The 16,906-nt window shown below is 41.3% G+C and overlaps 1 protein-coding gene across 1 annotated transcript in view; it reads right to left on the reverse strand.

Moving 5' to 3' along the window:
• The window catches only part of LOC125483702 (latent-transforming growth factor beta-binding protein 1-like), a 119,522-nt gene that overhangs the window by 49,355 nt on the left and 53,261 nt on the right, over positions 1-16,906 (reverse strand). Inside the window, exon 2 of the mRNA XM_048600035.1 lies at positions 15,436-15,586. Within this exon, the coding sequence (XP_048455992.1) occupies positions 15,436-15,586 (151 nt within the window). The remainder of the gene's footprint in view (positions 1-15,435; positions 15,587-16,906) is intronic.

The raw sequence follows: 16,906 nt of genomic DNA on the forward strand, positions 1-16,906 counted from the left end.
CCGGTATGGGAGAGAGATCGGGCACAGTGTGGGGGAAGAGATCGAGCTCAGCGTGAGAGAGAGATGGAGCCCAGCGGGGGGGAGAGATCGAGCCCAGTGTGGCGGGGTGATCGAGCCCAATGTGGACTGGCTGCAGGCCTATGGCTCAAGAAGGACTGTAATTTGGAACTTTTAACTTTATTTCTTATTTGCTACCTCATACTGAGAAGAACCGTAATGTTGAACTTACAACTGATTTCTTTATTTTTCTACCCTTTATGTAAGATTTTGTACCTAGGTACCTTGTAGCTAAATGGCATCAGGAATGGCGACATTGTACACTTTTCATTGTACTCCTGTATCCCTGTACTTAAGTACACATGACAATAAAAAGTAATTCTATATAAATCACCAAATATGACAAAGCCAGATCCAGTTTAATTCTCCATGATTAACAGGGTGGAGTAAACACAGAAAGGACGTTCCCAATGACTAGGAAAGTCCAGAACTGGGGGTCACAGTTTAAGGATATGGGGTAGACCATTTAGGACTGAAATGAGGAGAAATTTCTCCAGTGAAAGAGTGGTGAGTTGCTGGAATTCTCTACCATCCAATGTGTTTAAGGCCAAAGTATTGCATGTTTTCAAGGAGTTAAATATCGTTCTTAGGTCTAAAGGGGTCAAAGGGTATGAGGGGTGGAGGCAGGAGCATGATACTTAGTTGGATAATCAGCCATTATATAGGGTGGCACAGTGGCTCAGTGGTTAGCACTGCTGCCTCACAGTTCCAGGGCCCCGGATTTAATTTCACCCTCTGGCAACTGTCTGTGTGGAGTTTGTACATTCTCCCCGTGTCTGCGTGGGTTTCCTCCAGGTGCTCTGGTTTCCTCCCACAGTCCAAAGATCTGCAGGTTAGGTGGATTGTCCATGCTAAATTGTCCTGCAGTGTACAGGTATGTGCAGGCCAGGTGGGTTAGCCATGGCAAATGCAGGACACAGGGATAAGGTGGGTCCAGTTGGAACATGGCACAGTACAGGCCCTTCGGTCCACGAACATTATACTATCAACCATGTGCCTATCCAAGAGTCACTGAAATGTCTCTAGAAAAAAAAGAGTTGGGATGCACTTCCTGTGGACTCGATGGGCGAACTGGCCTGTTTCCATGCTGTAGGGATTCCATGAATGACTGAGCATGCTCAAATGGCCTACTCCTGCTCCCATTTCCTATGAATAGCTGGTAGTTACCACTGAGCAGATTAGAGATTAGGGATTTTACAGTATAAAAAGGGCTGGGTATGCAGTTGTACAAACATTGATGCTGAGTGCTCATTTAGTTCTTTTCCACAGATTTCATCTGGTTTGATATAACTGAAATGCTTGCTGGGCCATTTTAAGGGACAGTTCAACAACATTGCTGTAAAACATTTGGAGTCACATGGAGGCCAGACCAGGAAAAGACAACAGACATTAACAAATCCGATGACAGTTCACAAAACAATTGACTATGGCTTCATGGTCACTATCCACACGGCTTTTTAATTCCCAATTTATCAATTTTACCATCTGCCAGAGTGAGATTCGATCCCATGTCCCCAGAGCATTCAGCAGGATTGCTGGTCCAGCAGCATTGTCACTACTTTACCACCTCTTACTCCATAATTCCAAGCCTTTCTATCTACAGGCCTGGAGTGTGATGACATTCTCTCCACTTGCTTGAATGACAGCTCCTCCAGTAAGGCTCACCGTGTCAGGAACCTGGGCTTGATACTACTCTCCTGTGATTGTTTGGAGTTTGTACAATCTCCCTGTGTCTGCGTGGGTTTCCCCCACGTGCTCCGGTTTCTTCCCACACTCCAAAGATATGCAGGTTAGGTGGATTGGCCATGCTAAATTGCCAGAATGTGCAGGCTAGGTAGATTAGCCATGGGAAATGCAGGGTTACGGGGATAGGGTAGAGGGTGGATCTGAGTGGGACCGCTCTTCAGAGGTTCAGTGTGGACTCAATGGGCTGAATGGCCTGCTTCCACACAGTTGGGATTCTATGAATAAAATTCAAGAAGCTCGACACCACCCAAGGCAAAGTGGCTCACTTAAATAAAAACCGAAAGAACTGCGGATGCTGTAAATCAGGAATAAAGACAGAAGTTGCTGGAAAAGCTCAGCATCTGTAAAGGTAAAAACAGAGTTAACGTTTCGGGTCTGGTGACCCTTCCTCAGAACCTCAAGCGTGGCTCACTTGACTGGCAACCCTGTATGTGCTCTCATCCACTATGACTGCACCATAGACTGTTCCAACTGCAAAATGCAGAGCAGAAACTCGCCAAAGCTCTTTCCACAGCATACACTTTTGAACCCCACAATCTGGAAGAGGTGGAGTAGCAGATACATGGGGACTATTGCCTGCAGGTTCCCCTCCAAACCCCACACTATCCTGACTTAGGATTCTCACTATTACTTCACTGTTGCTGGGCCAATGTCCCCAAATTTCCTACCTAATGGCACAAAAGGAGCATCCACATCACATGGACTGCAAAGCTTCAAGAAGGCAGATCACAACAACATTCTCAAAATTAATTAGGCAATAAATGCTGACATTGCCAGTGATGCTCACATCCCATTAAGAAGAAAAAAAAGTTAGTCAGTCCTGCAAGATCCTCCTCACTAATGTCCATGGACATGCAAAAATTTGGAGAGATATTTCACAGACCACAGAGGGGTGGTGGTGTATTGATTATTCACTGGTCTAGCAATCCAGAACCCCAGGCTGGTGCCTAGGGACATAGGTTTGAATCCCACTGTGACAGAGTTGGATGGCATGATGGCTCAGTGGTTAGCACTGCTACCTCACAGCACAGGGACCTGGGTTCAACTCTACCAGTGGCCGACTGTTTGCGTGTTCTCCCCATATCTGTGTGGGTTTCCTTCCACAGTCCAAGGTGTGCAGGTTAAGTTGATTGGCCATGTTAAATTGCCATAGGGCCCAGGGATCTGCAGGTTAGGTGGGTTAATATGGGGTGGATCTAGGTGGGAGTTTGGAGTGGTGTGAACTTGATGGGCTGAATGGCCTTCTTCCACATTGCAGGGATTCTATGATTCCTTTTAAAAAGCATATATAATGTTGACCAAGTAACAACTGTTGTAAAAGCAATGGTTCACTAATGTGTTTTGAGAAGGAAATCTGCCATTCCCACTTGCCCTCGCCTATAAGTGACTCCAGATGCACAACAAATGCAGTTAACTCTTAATTAGGGATAGGCAATAAACACTGACCTTGGCAGAGACATTCACATCCTGTGATTAATTTAGAAAATACTGGAAAAATCAAACTGACAGTCGTAACTTGAATGAAGAGTTCAGAGAATATTTTTGAGATCATTTCTTAGAGCAGCGAGACCTTAGCGGCAGAACCCAAAGCTTTGCTGCTGTTGGCCTGGCATGCAGTCCTGAATGAACCAAAATTGTCTCCAATTCAAAATTAAGATGATAGAAGGTCTTCAGCCTCTGCCACAAATTCTGTTCCCTACCGACCAATTCCATTACACTCTTCGCACACTGCCTCAGGTATTTACAAACTCAGCCTCATAGATGAAATTCAACCAAACACCTCCTCTATGACCAAGTGCAGCTACCTCTGCCAAATGATCTGATTCTGTTCCTGCTACAGCTTATGTGCTGCTGAAACCTCCTTTCATGATTTTGTACAAGGTTCCATCTTCCACCCTCGGAGCTCATCCAGTCTCCTCTGCCTGAACCCTATTGCACTATGTTCTATTCATTTCTCACCACAATGTCAACCCACACCCACTAGATCCTCATCAACCAATGCCTTGATTGTAAAATTCTCAATCTGTTCAAATTATGGCGTCACCCATCCGCAACACTGCTGCCTTTTCCAGATGTGCAATCCTCCCAAGAACGCTACACTCCTTCCATAACCCAACAAAGGTCCTTGTACAGCACCATCCAAATCCACAACTACTTCCATTACATGGGAACATCATCTCCTGCAAGTTCCTCTTCAAGCTACTCACCATCCTGACTTGGAAATATATCATCATTCCTTCACTGTTGCTGGTTCAAAATCTTTGAATTCCCTCCCTAATGGTATCATAGATCTATCTACAGTGCATGGACCACAGTGGTTCAAGAAAGCAGCTCAACACCCACTTTCTCTAGAGCAACTAACGGTAGACATAATTCCTGGCCGAGCCAGTGATGCCTACATCCCAGGAGTGAATAAAAAAAAACTAACATTGGTAGATGCGTCTTCCTAGTCTATTCCCTGCATGCTACTTTGATTATATATTCTTGATTCCTTTAAAATATTTCTTAAGACTAACCTCTCTGACCAAGTTTGTGGTCACCTGTCCTCAAGTCTCCATCTTTAGTACAAGTTTTGTCACATTATGTTCCTACAAAACATCTTGGGTCATTTTAAAATTTTAAAAACAGTTCCTAAATTCAATTCACTGCAGTTGCTTTGCACTAGTACCATGGACAGTTCTGCAATGGATACTGGATGGGGCCTGATTTTCTTGGTTTCCTGGTTTCTCCAGATTTTCCACTTCTATCAATATTGTTTGCAGACAATCTCAATAAAATGAACAAAGCTAATAATGATTAACTGTTATAGGTATTGCAAAGTTCTCAGAAATCTCAGCATGCGGAACTGCCTACAATGAATTTGCCTGTAGGAAAAGCATTCTATCTTATCTCACAGATTAAAAGCTATAACTGGAGCTAATGGCTTGAGAAATCAGCAGATCACCGCTCCCATTTTCAGTGACACAAAATGGTGGTAATGAAACAGAAAGTTCCTTTTTGTTCTTTGCTCAACTCCCCATTTTTCCTGCTTTTGCACTTTCTTAAACCTGTCTTTAACTGAAAGACCATGAAAGGCCATTGACCCAAAACATTAGTTGTCTCTGATGCAAGCTCATCTCAATGAGTATTTCCAGCAGTTTTTTTTGTTTTTATTAACAAAGGCCTACCACTTCCAGCTTGAGGCTTACGGCTTCTAATAAATCATCTGCTAAAACTTTAAAAGTTTTAACTGGAAGAAATTTGTTCCACTGATAATCATTCAAAAATGTCAGCCTCTCTTCCATCATATATCATAAATATATCACCATGAAGGTCCTACCTTCTGAATGTCACCCCTCGTTTGAGGTATGGTGACCCTCAGATTAAACCACTACCAGTTGTCGCTCTCTCTCTCCAATAGGGGAACAGCCCTATGGCAACTCTCGAACTATGGAAACTTTAATCCTTATATATCACACGTACTGAATTATTTACAGTAGATTCTGGATCCATGTTTCAAACCCAACAGCTTTCATAGCTATGAAATGCGATGTTCATTTGGAAAACAACTATTAATGAAAATTCAACAGAGATAAACATCTCTCAGTTCCAATTTAGCAATAATATGGATCTTGTCTTGGAGATACCAGATAGTCCTGACATTAAATTCCTAATCTAGAATATAACACTCACAGTTGCTTTAGCTTGGTGTTTAAAGGCAATGTCAAAGTAAACACTTTAGATTTACGTTTCGGCTTTATTGTCACATGTACTCAAGCACGGGGTACAAGAATGCAGTGAAAAGTGGGCAATATCACCACACAAGGCGCCATCTGAGGTACAAAATCTTAGTTACAGAAGTAGAAAAAGAAAAAAAAAGTTACAAATGTTTAGCACTAGAGTCTTCTTAGTATAAAAGTGGAAAAAAATAAATAAATCATGTTAAAGAAGTCAAACATTACAGTCCTTTCTTAAGCCATGGGCCTGCAGACGCTCCGAGCTGGGCTTTCTCCAAGAGGGCTCGCTCTCCCCTGTACTGGGCATGCTTTTACCCACACTAGGCTAAGACCCGCCTGTGTTCACCAGCTGTTAATGATTGAATTTTATTTTTAAACGCAACATTTTGATCACATGGTACGCAAAATAATGAGGTGGTCGACAGCTTCAAGGAAGGGAGGATGTTAAAAATCAATGTGGTCAGGGAGAAAAATTGCCTACACAAATTTTTAATGCAAAAAGTCTCATGTAAAATTATATATACACTTCAAATGTTGGATAGCTTTGAAATATATCAATGCTGAGTATCATGGTCTGTACAACTCATGTGGCTCCACTATCTATAACGTAGAAAATATGTAATAATTGATAATTATCATCGGGGATTTCCCATCTGGTGGGTGATAGAATACTCTCCAGTTGCCTGGATGTATGCATTGTCAACAACACCATCAAGAACTCAACACCATCTGGGGCAAAGTATCAGGAACAGAATGGGAGGGTGAAGTGGAAAAATGATCAACAAGAAGGGAAGAGGATTAAGAATGATACAGTGAAGTAGGACACATCGACGTGGGAACCACCTTGTCACATGTAACAAGGAAACATGCCCCCATCATTAGAAAATGTGCCCTACAGCAGTCATTTCACCCTCATAACATCCAGATCCTCTATCCCAAAATTAAAAGAGGAACAAAAAAACATGGATCTATGTAAAAGATGAAATGGAAGTAAAGAATGGAAGAGGAAAAAATGAAGGAAGAGACCATTTGTCTCTTGCATAAATGTACAAAAACAGCAATACGAATACAATTGATGTTACGGGGTTGGTTGGGTGGGCTGTGGTTTATGGGTCAGTGGTGACCCTTTCCATGTTGGGTAAGTTGTGAAAACCTTGCCTTACTATTTCTGTGTGCCAAGGCTGACGTACATGTCCTCAGGTAGCTACTGAGCTTCTTTTAAGCTCAACATTCTGATAAGGGTCAAGGTCCCACACACGGGGGCTGCCAGTCAAATGGTCAGTAGATTTTCAGACCCAGCAGTGCCACCTGGAGCAATGGCCATTGATGGAATTACATCTAGTCATGAGAAATGCCCTTGGAATGAAATCTGTCAATCGTTGCCACTAGCTCACCAATGCCACTGGGGTGGATCTCTGTGATACCATTGAGAATTCCCCATCAAGCATGCGAGAAACCATCTATTCCTGCCAAAGTACGCATGGTAGTTGTATGTGAAGTTACCCTTTGATTCATGGACAATTAGTTCATTAAGGACAATGTTTATAATCATAGCAGATTTTTCTCTTCCCACAAAAAAGCAGGCCAGTTCTGGCAAGTTTATGTCCCAACAGCCTACCATCTTCAACAAAGGGATTGAAGCGGCAGTGAGCTGTGCCCCCAAATGACACTGACCCAATGTTCGATTTATGGTCTGCCAGGACCAATGGCACAAAAAGTTTTACAACTTTAGACCAAAATAACCAAAATGACTTCTTGCTCGAGGCTGTCCCACAAGGGGGAACATCTGTTCAACATCCACCTTATCAATCCCTTTTAGCATTTTATCTATCTGTATCAGATCGCCCTCTCATTCTTCTGAACTCCAGTGAGTACAAGACCAAGCTATTCAACCATTTCTTGTATGACAGCCCGTTCATCCCTAAATCAATCTGGTGAACCCCCTCTGAACTGTCTCCAGTGGTATCATGTCCTTCCTCAACTAAGGAGACCAAAACTGGACAGAATATTCCAGGTGTGGTCTCACCAATGCCTTGCATAACTGTAACAACACTTCTTTACCTTTGTAATCCAGTCCTTTTGCAATAAATGCCAGGATTCCATTTGCCTTTCTTATTATATGCTGCACCTGCATACCCACTTTCTGCAATTCATGCACAAGGATAGGAAAGGTTTAGAATTGTATGGGCCAAGTGCAGGGAAATGCGGCTAGCGTGGATGGACATTTTGGTTGATGTGGGCCAGTTTCGGCTGAACAGTCTGTCTCTGTGCTGTAGCACTCAAAAAAAAGACACCCAGATCCTTCTGCACTGATGTACTTCGAACCTGCTTCCCATTTAAATAATAATTTAACTTTTTATATTTCCGGTCAGAATGGATAGCCTGGCACTTATCCACATTAAACTCCACTTGTCAGATTCTGGCCCATTCTCCAAGCCTATCAATAACCATCTGTAAACTCTTTATTTCTTCATCATTGTCTGTTTTTCCACTTAGTTTAGTATCATCCACGAGTTTTGCTATGTTACACTCTGTCCCTGCTTGCAGATCATTTATATAGATTGTAAATTGTTGAGGTCAAAAAACTGCATCCTGTAGCACCTCACTAGCTATAGTTTGTCATCCAGAGAGGGACTCAATTATCTTGACCTTCTGCTTTCAGTCAGTCGGCTAAATCTCTATCCAAAATATTCTACCCTTAACCGCCTGGGATCTAACCTTCTGGATCAGTTTTTTTATGCAGCTGCCTTAGCTCTGGATTTTGCACATGGAAGGTGGAAATTTTCTTTGTTGAGGAGCTATTTGCCAATCAGGGGCTGCACTCTCTGGGAAGAGGTGGCTGCTACAAGTAATGTAGGATCCCTCTACTCAGGTGAGGTCATCACAGTAAACAGATGGCAGGGTTTTCATAGGTGAGAACTTATTGCAGAGCCTCCACTTCCTGATGCCAGGTCCCTTGATTGGGTACAAAGTGCCTGGCAAAAACAAAAAGCCCTTTTGTAGGCAGCTGGCTGACCCTCAGGAGGCATATGAAGGCAGGTCAATCCCTACTTAGTCCTTCAGTCAACACTAAACACTGATGGGCCCACATATAATTGGTACCAATTGGTTCATTAAGGAGCCTAATTAATATCTCACCAAGAGCAGGCAGGTTTCTCACATGGGATCCTTCTGCCTCCAACTTAATCATAGGATGGTTTCCCACCATGAGACTGATGGGCACGACCTTCATAATACCTCATTATGATGAGACGTGGTGGCTCAGTGGTTAGCACTGCTGCCTCACAGTGCCAGGCACCCAGGTTCAGTTCCAGCCTTAGGAAACTACCTGTGCAGAGGTTTTTCATTCTCCCTGTGTCTGTATGGATTTCCACCAGGTGCCCTGGCTTCTAAAGATGTGCAGGCTAGATAGATTGGCCATGCTAAATTGCCTGTAGTGTCCAGGGATGTGCAGACTAACCATGGTAAAAATCTTATGTAGAGTTACAGGGATGGGAAGCTCTTTGGAAGGTGGGTGCAAACTTGGACTGAATGGCCTCTTTCTTCACTGTAGGGATTCTATGATGAGTTGAACTAAATTAATGCTAGAATTTCCTATCTTTATCAATAGAAAATATCATTTCACAGTTATATGTTATTACACGTTCACAATTACATCTGGCTTCTGAAAATGAGACTGTAGTCAGTGCCTCTAATGATACTCCAAACAACTGTACTTCTCTCCTTTCTAAGTGGTTGTAGGTCAAATAAAATCAAAGTATTATTTAAAAAGGAGGATGTAAGATTTTAATAAAGGAGTAGAATTACTTCTCTATTACTTTATCTTATTTTATGTTCCCACTGCCAATCAAGAAGATATTTTGACTCTGTGCAGAATATCACAAGAGCTCAGCTAATACATAACAACAGTGGTGCACATATGGAATGGATTGCCGGAGAAAGTGGTTGAGGTAGGTACAACAGCAATATTTAAAAAACATTTGGATAGGTGCATGGATGGGAAGGGTTTAGAGGGATATGGGCCAAATGCTGGCAATTGGAACTAGCTGAGTGGGCACCAAGGTCAGCATGGACCAGTTTGGGCCGAAGGGCCTGTTTCCATGCTGTTTTACTTTATGACCCTACACTATGACTCTAATAGTTAAGCATTACAGTAAAACCTATTGTGAAATGTCAGAGGAATACTGGGAGGTCTGAAAATGGTCCCATTGTCAGCTGCTGCCACTTAAAATGCCTTTGCTCAGTCGCAGAATCCCTCATACTGAACGTCTGCAACAGTACAACCTTCCCACAAGGACAAACCAGTGAAATTTCTGAATGACATTGGTCCAACTTGTTTTGTTCACCACAGGACAGTTCTCCAGGATGACCAGTGCATTCATTTCAAAGTATTACTGTTTTCTTACCATTTTTTCCCTTCGGGTTATAAATTTTTTCAGAGTGGGAAAGCATATATTTGTTGTAACTTGTGTAATTGTGAATTGTGACTCTGAAAATTAAATTTACTCAAGACCCTTAATCATCACCAAAATGAAGACACCTTCACATCTGAGCCACAATTAGACAAACATTTTAAAACATGCATCAATCATCTCTTAATTCAATTACTTCTGCTCACAAATACAATAATGCACAAGGGCAAAGCTTACAACGTAGCAACAATATTGTTTCAGAAGAAATTTTCATCACGAGTAGTTATAGCCTGACAATGCTGCTATATTGAATACTGTCAGAAGTCACACGACACCAGGTTCTAGTCCAACAGGTTTATTTGAAATCACAAGCTTTCGAAGTGCTGTTCCTTCATCAGGTGAAGTGGAGGGAAGGAAAGATATCTGTCAATGACAGACATCTTTGTATCTTCTTTGGCCGCAGATGAGATCCCAGAGAACTGGAGAATAGCCAATGTTGTCCCATTGTTTAAGAAGGGTAGCAAGGACAATCCTGGAAATTCAAGGCCTGCGAGTCTCATGTCAGTAGTAGGGAAATTATCGGAAAAGATTCTCAGGGATTTAGAAGCAAATGGACTTATTAGCAATAGGCAACATGGTTTTGTGCGGTGGAAGTCATGCTTCACTAACTTGATCAAGTTTTTTGAGGAGGTGACAAACATGATTGATGAGGGAAAAGCGGTTAATATTGTCTACATGGACTTCTGTAAAACCTTTGACAAGGTCCCTCATGGCAGACTGGTACAAAAGATAAAGTCACATGTTATTGGGGTGATCTAGCAAGATGGATACAGAACTGGCTTAGTCATAGGAGACACACGGTACTGGTGGAAGGATGCTTTTCGAAAAGGAAGACTACTGTGACTAGTAGTGTTCCACAGAGATTAGTGCTCGGACTTCTGCTGTTCATGATCTACATAAATGATTTGGAGGAAAACATGGCTGGTCTAATTAGTTAGTTTGTGGATGATACACAGATTGGTGGAGTTGCGGACAGTGAGGAGGATTGTAAAAGGATACAGCAGGATGTAAATCAGTTGGGGACATAGGCAGAAAAATGGCAGGTGGAGTTTAATCCTGACAAATGTGAGGTGATGCAATTTGGAATGTCAAATACAGGTGGAAATTATACAGTAAATGGCAGAACCCTTAGGTGTATGGATATGCAGAGGGATCTGTGTGTGCAGGTGCACAGATCACTGAAGGTGGCAGCGCAGGTAGGTAAGACAGTAAAAAAGGTTTATGGCATGCTTGCCTTCATCGGAAGGGGCATTGAGTATAAGGATAGACATGTTATGCTGCAGTTTTATAGAACTTTAGTCAGGCCACACTTGGAATATTGTATATAGTTCTGCTCATCACAGAACCAGAAGGATGTGGATGCATTGGAGGGTACAGAAAAGGTTTACCAGGATGTTGACTAGTATAAGGATTTTAGACATGAAGAATGATTGGCTAGACTGGGTTTGTTTTCACTGGAATGCAGGAAGTTGAGGGGTGACCTGATCGAAGTTTATAAGATTGTGAATGGCATTGTGAGTGGAAAGTAAGAGGCTTTTTTCCTGGGTGGAGGGGTCAGTTACTAGGGGACCACAGATTCAAGGACACCATCACCTTGATAACTTGTTAGGATCTCTCTATCTTAATTAGTTACTTTGGTTAGATGCTCGTCATATGACTCTTTTCCCTATGACGTTATTCCAGCCATTTGTTTTGTCTCGAGTACCATCTTATTTTTGACTACCTGCAATTATCTCTCTGCCTCGATTAATCAGATTATAGGTCATCCCTTCACTTGCTGTTCAGGTATTGACACTTTACTGACACCATTTGACATTTTTGATCACCTGCAAAGACTTGTTATTCAGCCCACACTCCACTACACATCATTTGTACTATTTTTCAACATTCGTAATTACCTGGAATTATCTTGAAACGATCTTTCCACCTATAAATTCTGTGCCTGTGCACTTCCCTTCAATTTACCTGATGAAGGGGCTGCACTCCAAAAGCTTGTGATTTCAAATACAACTATTGGACTATAACCTGGTGTCATGTGACTTCTGACATTGTCCACCCCAGTCCAACAGCGGCACCTCCACATCATCTTGAAAGTACTATTCATGTGTATTAGTGCTGTGTTGATAACCCAACAGACAACCTTTCTTTCAAATGGCACGTCAATTTATTTTGTACGCAGTGAATTTATTGCCTACACAAGAAAAAATAGGTGATGCAAGTGTACCGTACTTCCAATGAGTCATGTTCAGTGACCTGAGCAACATTTATCCTTCAAACAACATCAATAAGTGGATTATCTAGTCATTAACAATTGATTTATATGGGACCTTGCTAAACCCGAATCATATTTCTTAAACTACAATAGTGATTCCACTTAAAATGTACTGCATTGGCTGCAAAGTGCTTTTGGTACATCCAGCAATCTTGAAAGTGTTTTAGGAAACAAAACAAAAACAGAAGTTGCTGGAAAAGCTCAGCAGGTCTGGCAGCATCTGTGAAGGAAAAAACAGAGTTAACGTTTCGGGTCCGGTGACCCTTCCTCAGAACTGAGTAAGTGAGTGGATAGAGGGGTTCTGAGGAAGGGTCACCGGACCCAAAACGTTAACTCTGATTATTTTCTTCACAGATGCTGCCAGACCTGCTGAATTTTTCCAGCAGCTTCTGTTTTGTTTCCTGGTTTACAGCATCCGCAGCTCTTTTGTCTTTTATTTTGAAAGTGTTTTAGTTGCTTTTCTTTTTCCTATTCAAATTACAGCTAAAATTTCTTTTGTTTAAATAGATCCCAAATGTTCATACCATCCACACATAAAAAGAACAGTTAAACTGTTTAAAATTTATTTAACACACGGCATTTAAAACGACACCTTGTTAAAGTATAACTTGCTGTTATTGATAACCAGATTATTAGTTGGATGTCTTGATCAGTAGTACTGAAGTAGACATTTTAATTTCAATGCTATTGGTAATATTGTTACAATGAATCACTGCAGATGCAAATTCACAGCTCCACGTTTGACGGTGACATTGTTGGGTTTTAACCATTCAGAATTACTCGTGGAACAATATAGTTGCTACTTTGTAACTAAGTTTTGATCTCTGATTTGATGTATATATGAACCAAAGTAATTAGATTTTGAAGAGCCCTGTTTGCACTCTGATACAGCTGGCACTGGCCAGATTCTCCAAAGGAGGGAAAGCTGATGTCTCCCTGCCAACGAGGTATATTTTGAGAGACAGGAACAGCAGTAGTTCACACTTTAAGCCAATTAGCTTGCTGGGGAGGTGATGGCCAAGTGATATTATTGCTAGACTGTTAATCCAGAGGCACAGGTAATATTCCCAGGGACCTGGGTTCAAATCCTGACATGGCAGATGGTGGAATTTGAGTTCAATAAAAATCTGGAATCGGATATCTAATGATGGAAGATGTCAAGGGAAAAATCCATCTTTTCATTTATATCAAGCCTTACCTGGTCTGACCTACAATGTGATTGACTCTTAACTGCCCTCTGACAATTAAGGATTGACAATAAATGCTGATTTAACCAATGACACCCACATCCTAAGAATGAAAAGGAAAAAGATTTAAGGCCATTTGGCATTTGAAGGTCAGAACAGCAACCCAATAGAGGCAGTTGGATTCACCAGGACACCCTCCAGTTGGGAAGTACTATCTTCCTTCCACAGTGATAACCATCCTTATGGTTCTCTCACTAGACCGGTGGAGAGTTTCTTCAAACACCAGAGCCTACTTGTCTGGACCTCACATATTAGAAAAAATTCTTTGGTGTTCTTCAAGAACATGTAGACATCTCACCATCTGCCTGTAGCCTCAGCAACAGCGGTCATCTCCACCGGTGATGCTGACAAGGTTGCTAAGCATCTGATCAAAGCAGAGGTTCAGCAACTATCCCAACAGTAGCCCCTGGAATGGCCATCAATAGTAACTTCACTCCGCGGATCCATCATCTATCAATGCAAGCTCGAAACCATCCTCCAAGAAGGGTTCCAACCTGAAACGTCAACTTTCCTGCTCCTCTGATGCTGCCTGGCCCACTGTGCTCCTCCAGCTCCACACTGTGTTATCTCATCCTCCAGTATAAATGTGTGGGCTGATTGGAATTTTACTAACAGCATGTGGATCCTGCCATCTGCATCAAATGATTATCTCAATCAAAGGATTCTAGGGCAATGCAATATCTACACATTTATATCACAGGACTATCCAGAGGATGTGAACGTCTTGATGGAACTTCGCTTCCACAACCAAGTCTACAAAGTTGCTCATTGATCTTTCTGTTGTTATGGATGGTATCTGGCAAGTTGCAAGGGAAAATACACGTCTTTGTGTTGGGCAATGCTGATTTTCTTCTGTCAGGTTTTGGGTCTCCCTGTTCAGATAAAGGACTTAAAGACCTCAACCAGATGCTTTCACATAGAAATCTCTTTCAGAAGGTAAGTCATAGAGATGAACAGCACGGAAACAGAACCTTCAGCCAACTCGTCCATGCCAACCAGATATCCAAAATTAATCTAGTCCCATTTGCCAGCATTTGGCCCATATCCCTCTAAACCCTTCCTATTCATATACACATCCAGATGTCTTTTAAATATTGTAATTGTACCAGCCTCCACCACTTCCTCTGGCAGCTCATTCCATACACACACCACCCTCTGTGTGAAAAAGCTGCCCCTTAAGTCCCTTTTAAATCTTTCCCCTCTCATCTTAAATCTATGCCCTCTAGTTTTGGACTTCCCCTACCCTGGGGAAAAGACCTTGTCTATCTACCCTATCCATGCCCCTCATGATTTTATAAATCTTTATAAGTTTACCACTCAACCTCTGATGGTCCAGGAAAAATAGTCCCAGCCTATTCAGCCTCTCTCTATAGCTTAAACCCTCCAAACCTGGCAATATCTTGTAAATCTTTTCTGAACCCTTTCAAGTTTCATAACATCCTTCCTATAGCAGGGAGGCCAGAATTGCACGCGGAATTCCAAAAGTATTCTTTTCCATCAAAATTTCTAAAAATTGAGATAGACCAGTGTTCAAGGAACTCTGCCAAATCTAGCATTGTCCAAAAAAACTAGTATTAAAAACATGTTGTTTACACATTTCTTAGTGGAACCACCCATCATTCACAGCAAGCAAATAAACTTACATCAATGCACCCACTAAAGGAGGACGAACCACAGATATTTTCTCGTCCTTTTCTGCCAGGTTATAGATAAATGAAATACAGTTGCACCAAGTATTCATAGTGCATAATTGAAGTGAATTGATCATAAATTAAGTATCTAGAATACAGCTTAGCTACCCTTCTGTTTTTTACCTGTACTGCTGTTATATATAACACCTAAGGTAACTATAAATTCTACAATTCTGAGTGTCAAAAGTTAAAATCACCATCAATATCTTCGCCTCACATTTATTTTAACCTCACCTGTATTATTTTCCCACTCATTATTTCAATGAAAACAGCCAAGGTAACAAGAAATTTCCATTTTTTATTGTAATACTTACGTTTTATACATCTGTTTGTACCAGGGCTCACAGTCCATCCAGAACAGCACTGTCTTCCACAAACATTAGCTCTGAAAGCAAAATTTGTGTGCGCATTAATTATGAGATTTTTTTTCAAAGCACAATTCATTGTGTTTGCTATGTTAGAAAAGATATTCATTTATTTGGCCATGTTATCTGTCAGATCATTCACAAAATAACTGTAAGCGATCTATCTGGGACTCCCTGATGAATTAGCAAGTTCATCGACTAAACACTAATTAGACCGAAGGTGCTGCAGAATATGATAACGGTAAGGGTTCTGCTGTGATGTGTCAAAGACTAAGTAGGTGCTGATATTTATTGTCAATGTCTATAAATATGAATTGGTTTTCGGGGCACATAAGGCAACTGAAAATTGCAACTAAAAATATTTCTCAAAATGCTAAGTGTACAATCCTCAAAGCAGTTTGATGTCCTCTTGGAAAAAAAAAACAGAAGTTTCTGGAAAAGCTCAGCAGGTCTGGCAGCATCTGTGAAGAAAATAATTAGAATTAACGTTTCGGGTCCAGTAACCCTTGCTGAGGAAGGGTCACTGGACCCAAAATGTTAACTCTGATTTTTTTTCTTCACAAGAGTTCTGAGGAAGGGTCACCGGACCCGATACGTTAACTCTGATTTTTTCTTCACAGATCATGCCAGACCTGCTGAGCTTTTCCAGCAACTTCTGTTTTTGCTCCTGATTTAGAGCATCCGCAGTTCTTTTGGATTTTGATATCCTCTGGGGCTGCTTTGGCCCATTAGATAGTGTTCATAATGCTAATTCACTCAGGCAAATGAACAAATACTTGCTTCTCCTTTGACCAATATTCCTCCCCCGGAGAAGTGCATTACTAGGGATATTTGAATTCCATATAATTCATATACATGAGCGTACTTTTATTGCTCCAGTGAATTCTGCAAGACCCAATGAACTTATTTCCTTCTGTGTTGCAGATCACTTTATACCTCTTGGCTTTTCCTGACTGAATTCAGCCATATATTGCCAAGGAAGCTTTTCTGGGATTGATCTAAATCTGGGATTATAAGTAAAAATCCAAATGCAGCCATGACAGATCCAGAAATTCACAAAATATGTCAGCTATTCACACATTTATTTGTAGAAATTGAGAGCAGATGAGTTCCTCAGTACTTGTTTATGTACTTTTGACAATAGCTTTTTCTCATACAGTTCTTTTTGTTGTTAAATTATTTGACTTTAATCGATGTGCATTTCTTCATTTGCCAAGTTAAGACATAATCTTGCTACCTGTCCTCTGCTTTTATTCAGCCAGAAAGCAGTAGCAACATGAACTTCATTCAAACTTCAGAACACAATATTATACATGCTGCATGAAGACACATAAAGTTAA

Source organism: Rhincodon typus, chromosome 8 (genome assembly GCF_021869965.1).
Source record: "Rhincodon typus isolate 14 chromosome 8, sRhiTyp1.1, whole genome shotgun sequence".
In the NCBI taxonomy this organism is placed as follows: domain Eukaryota; kingdom Metazoa; phylum Chordata; class Chondrichthyes; order Orectolobiformes; family Rhincodontidae; genus Rhincodon; species Rhincodon typus.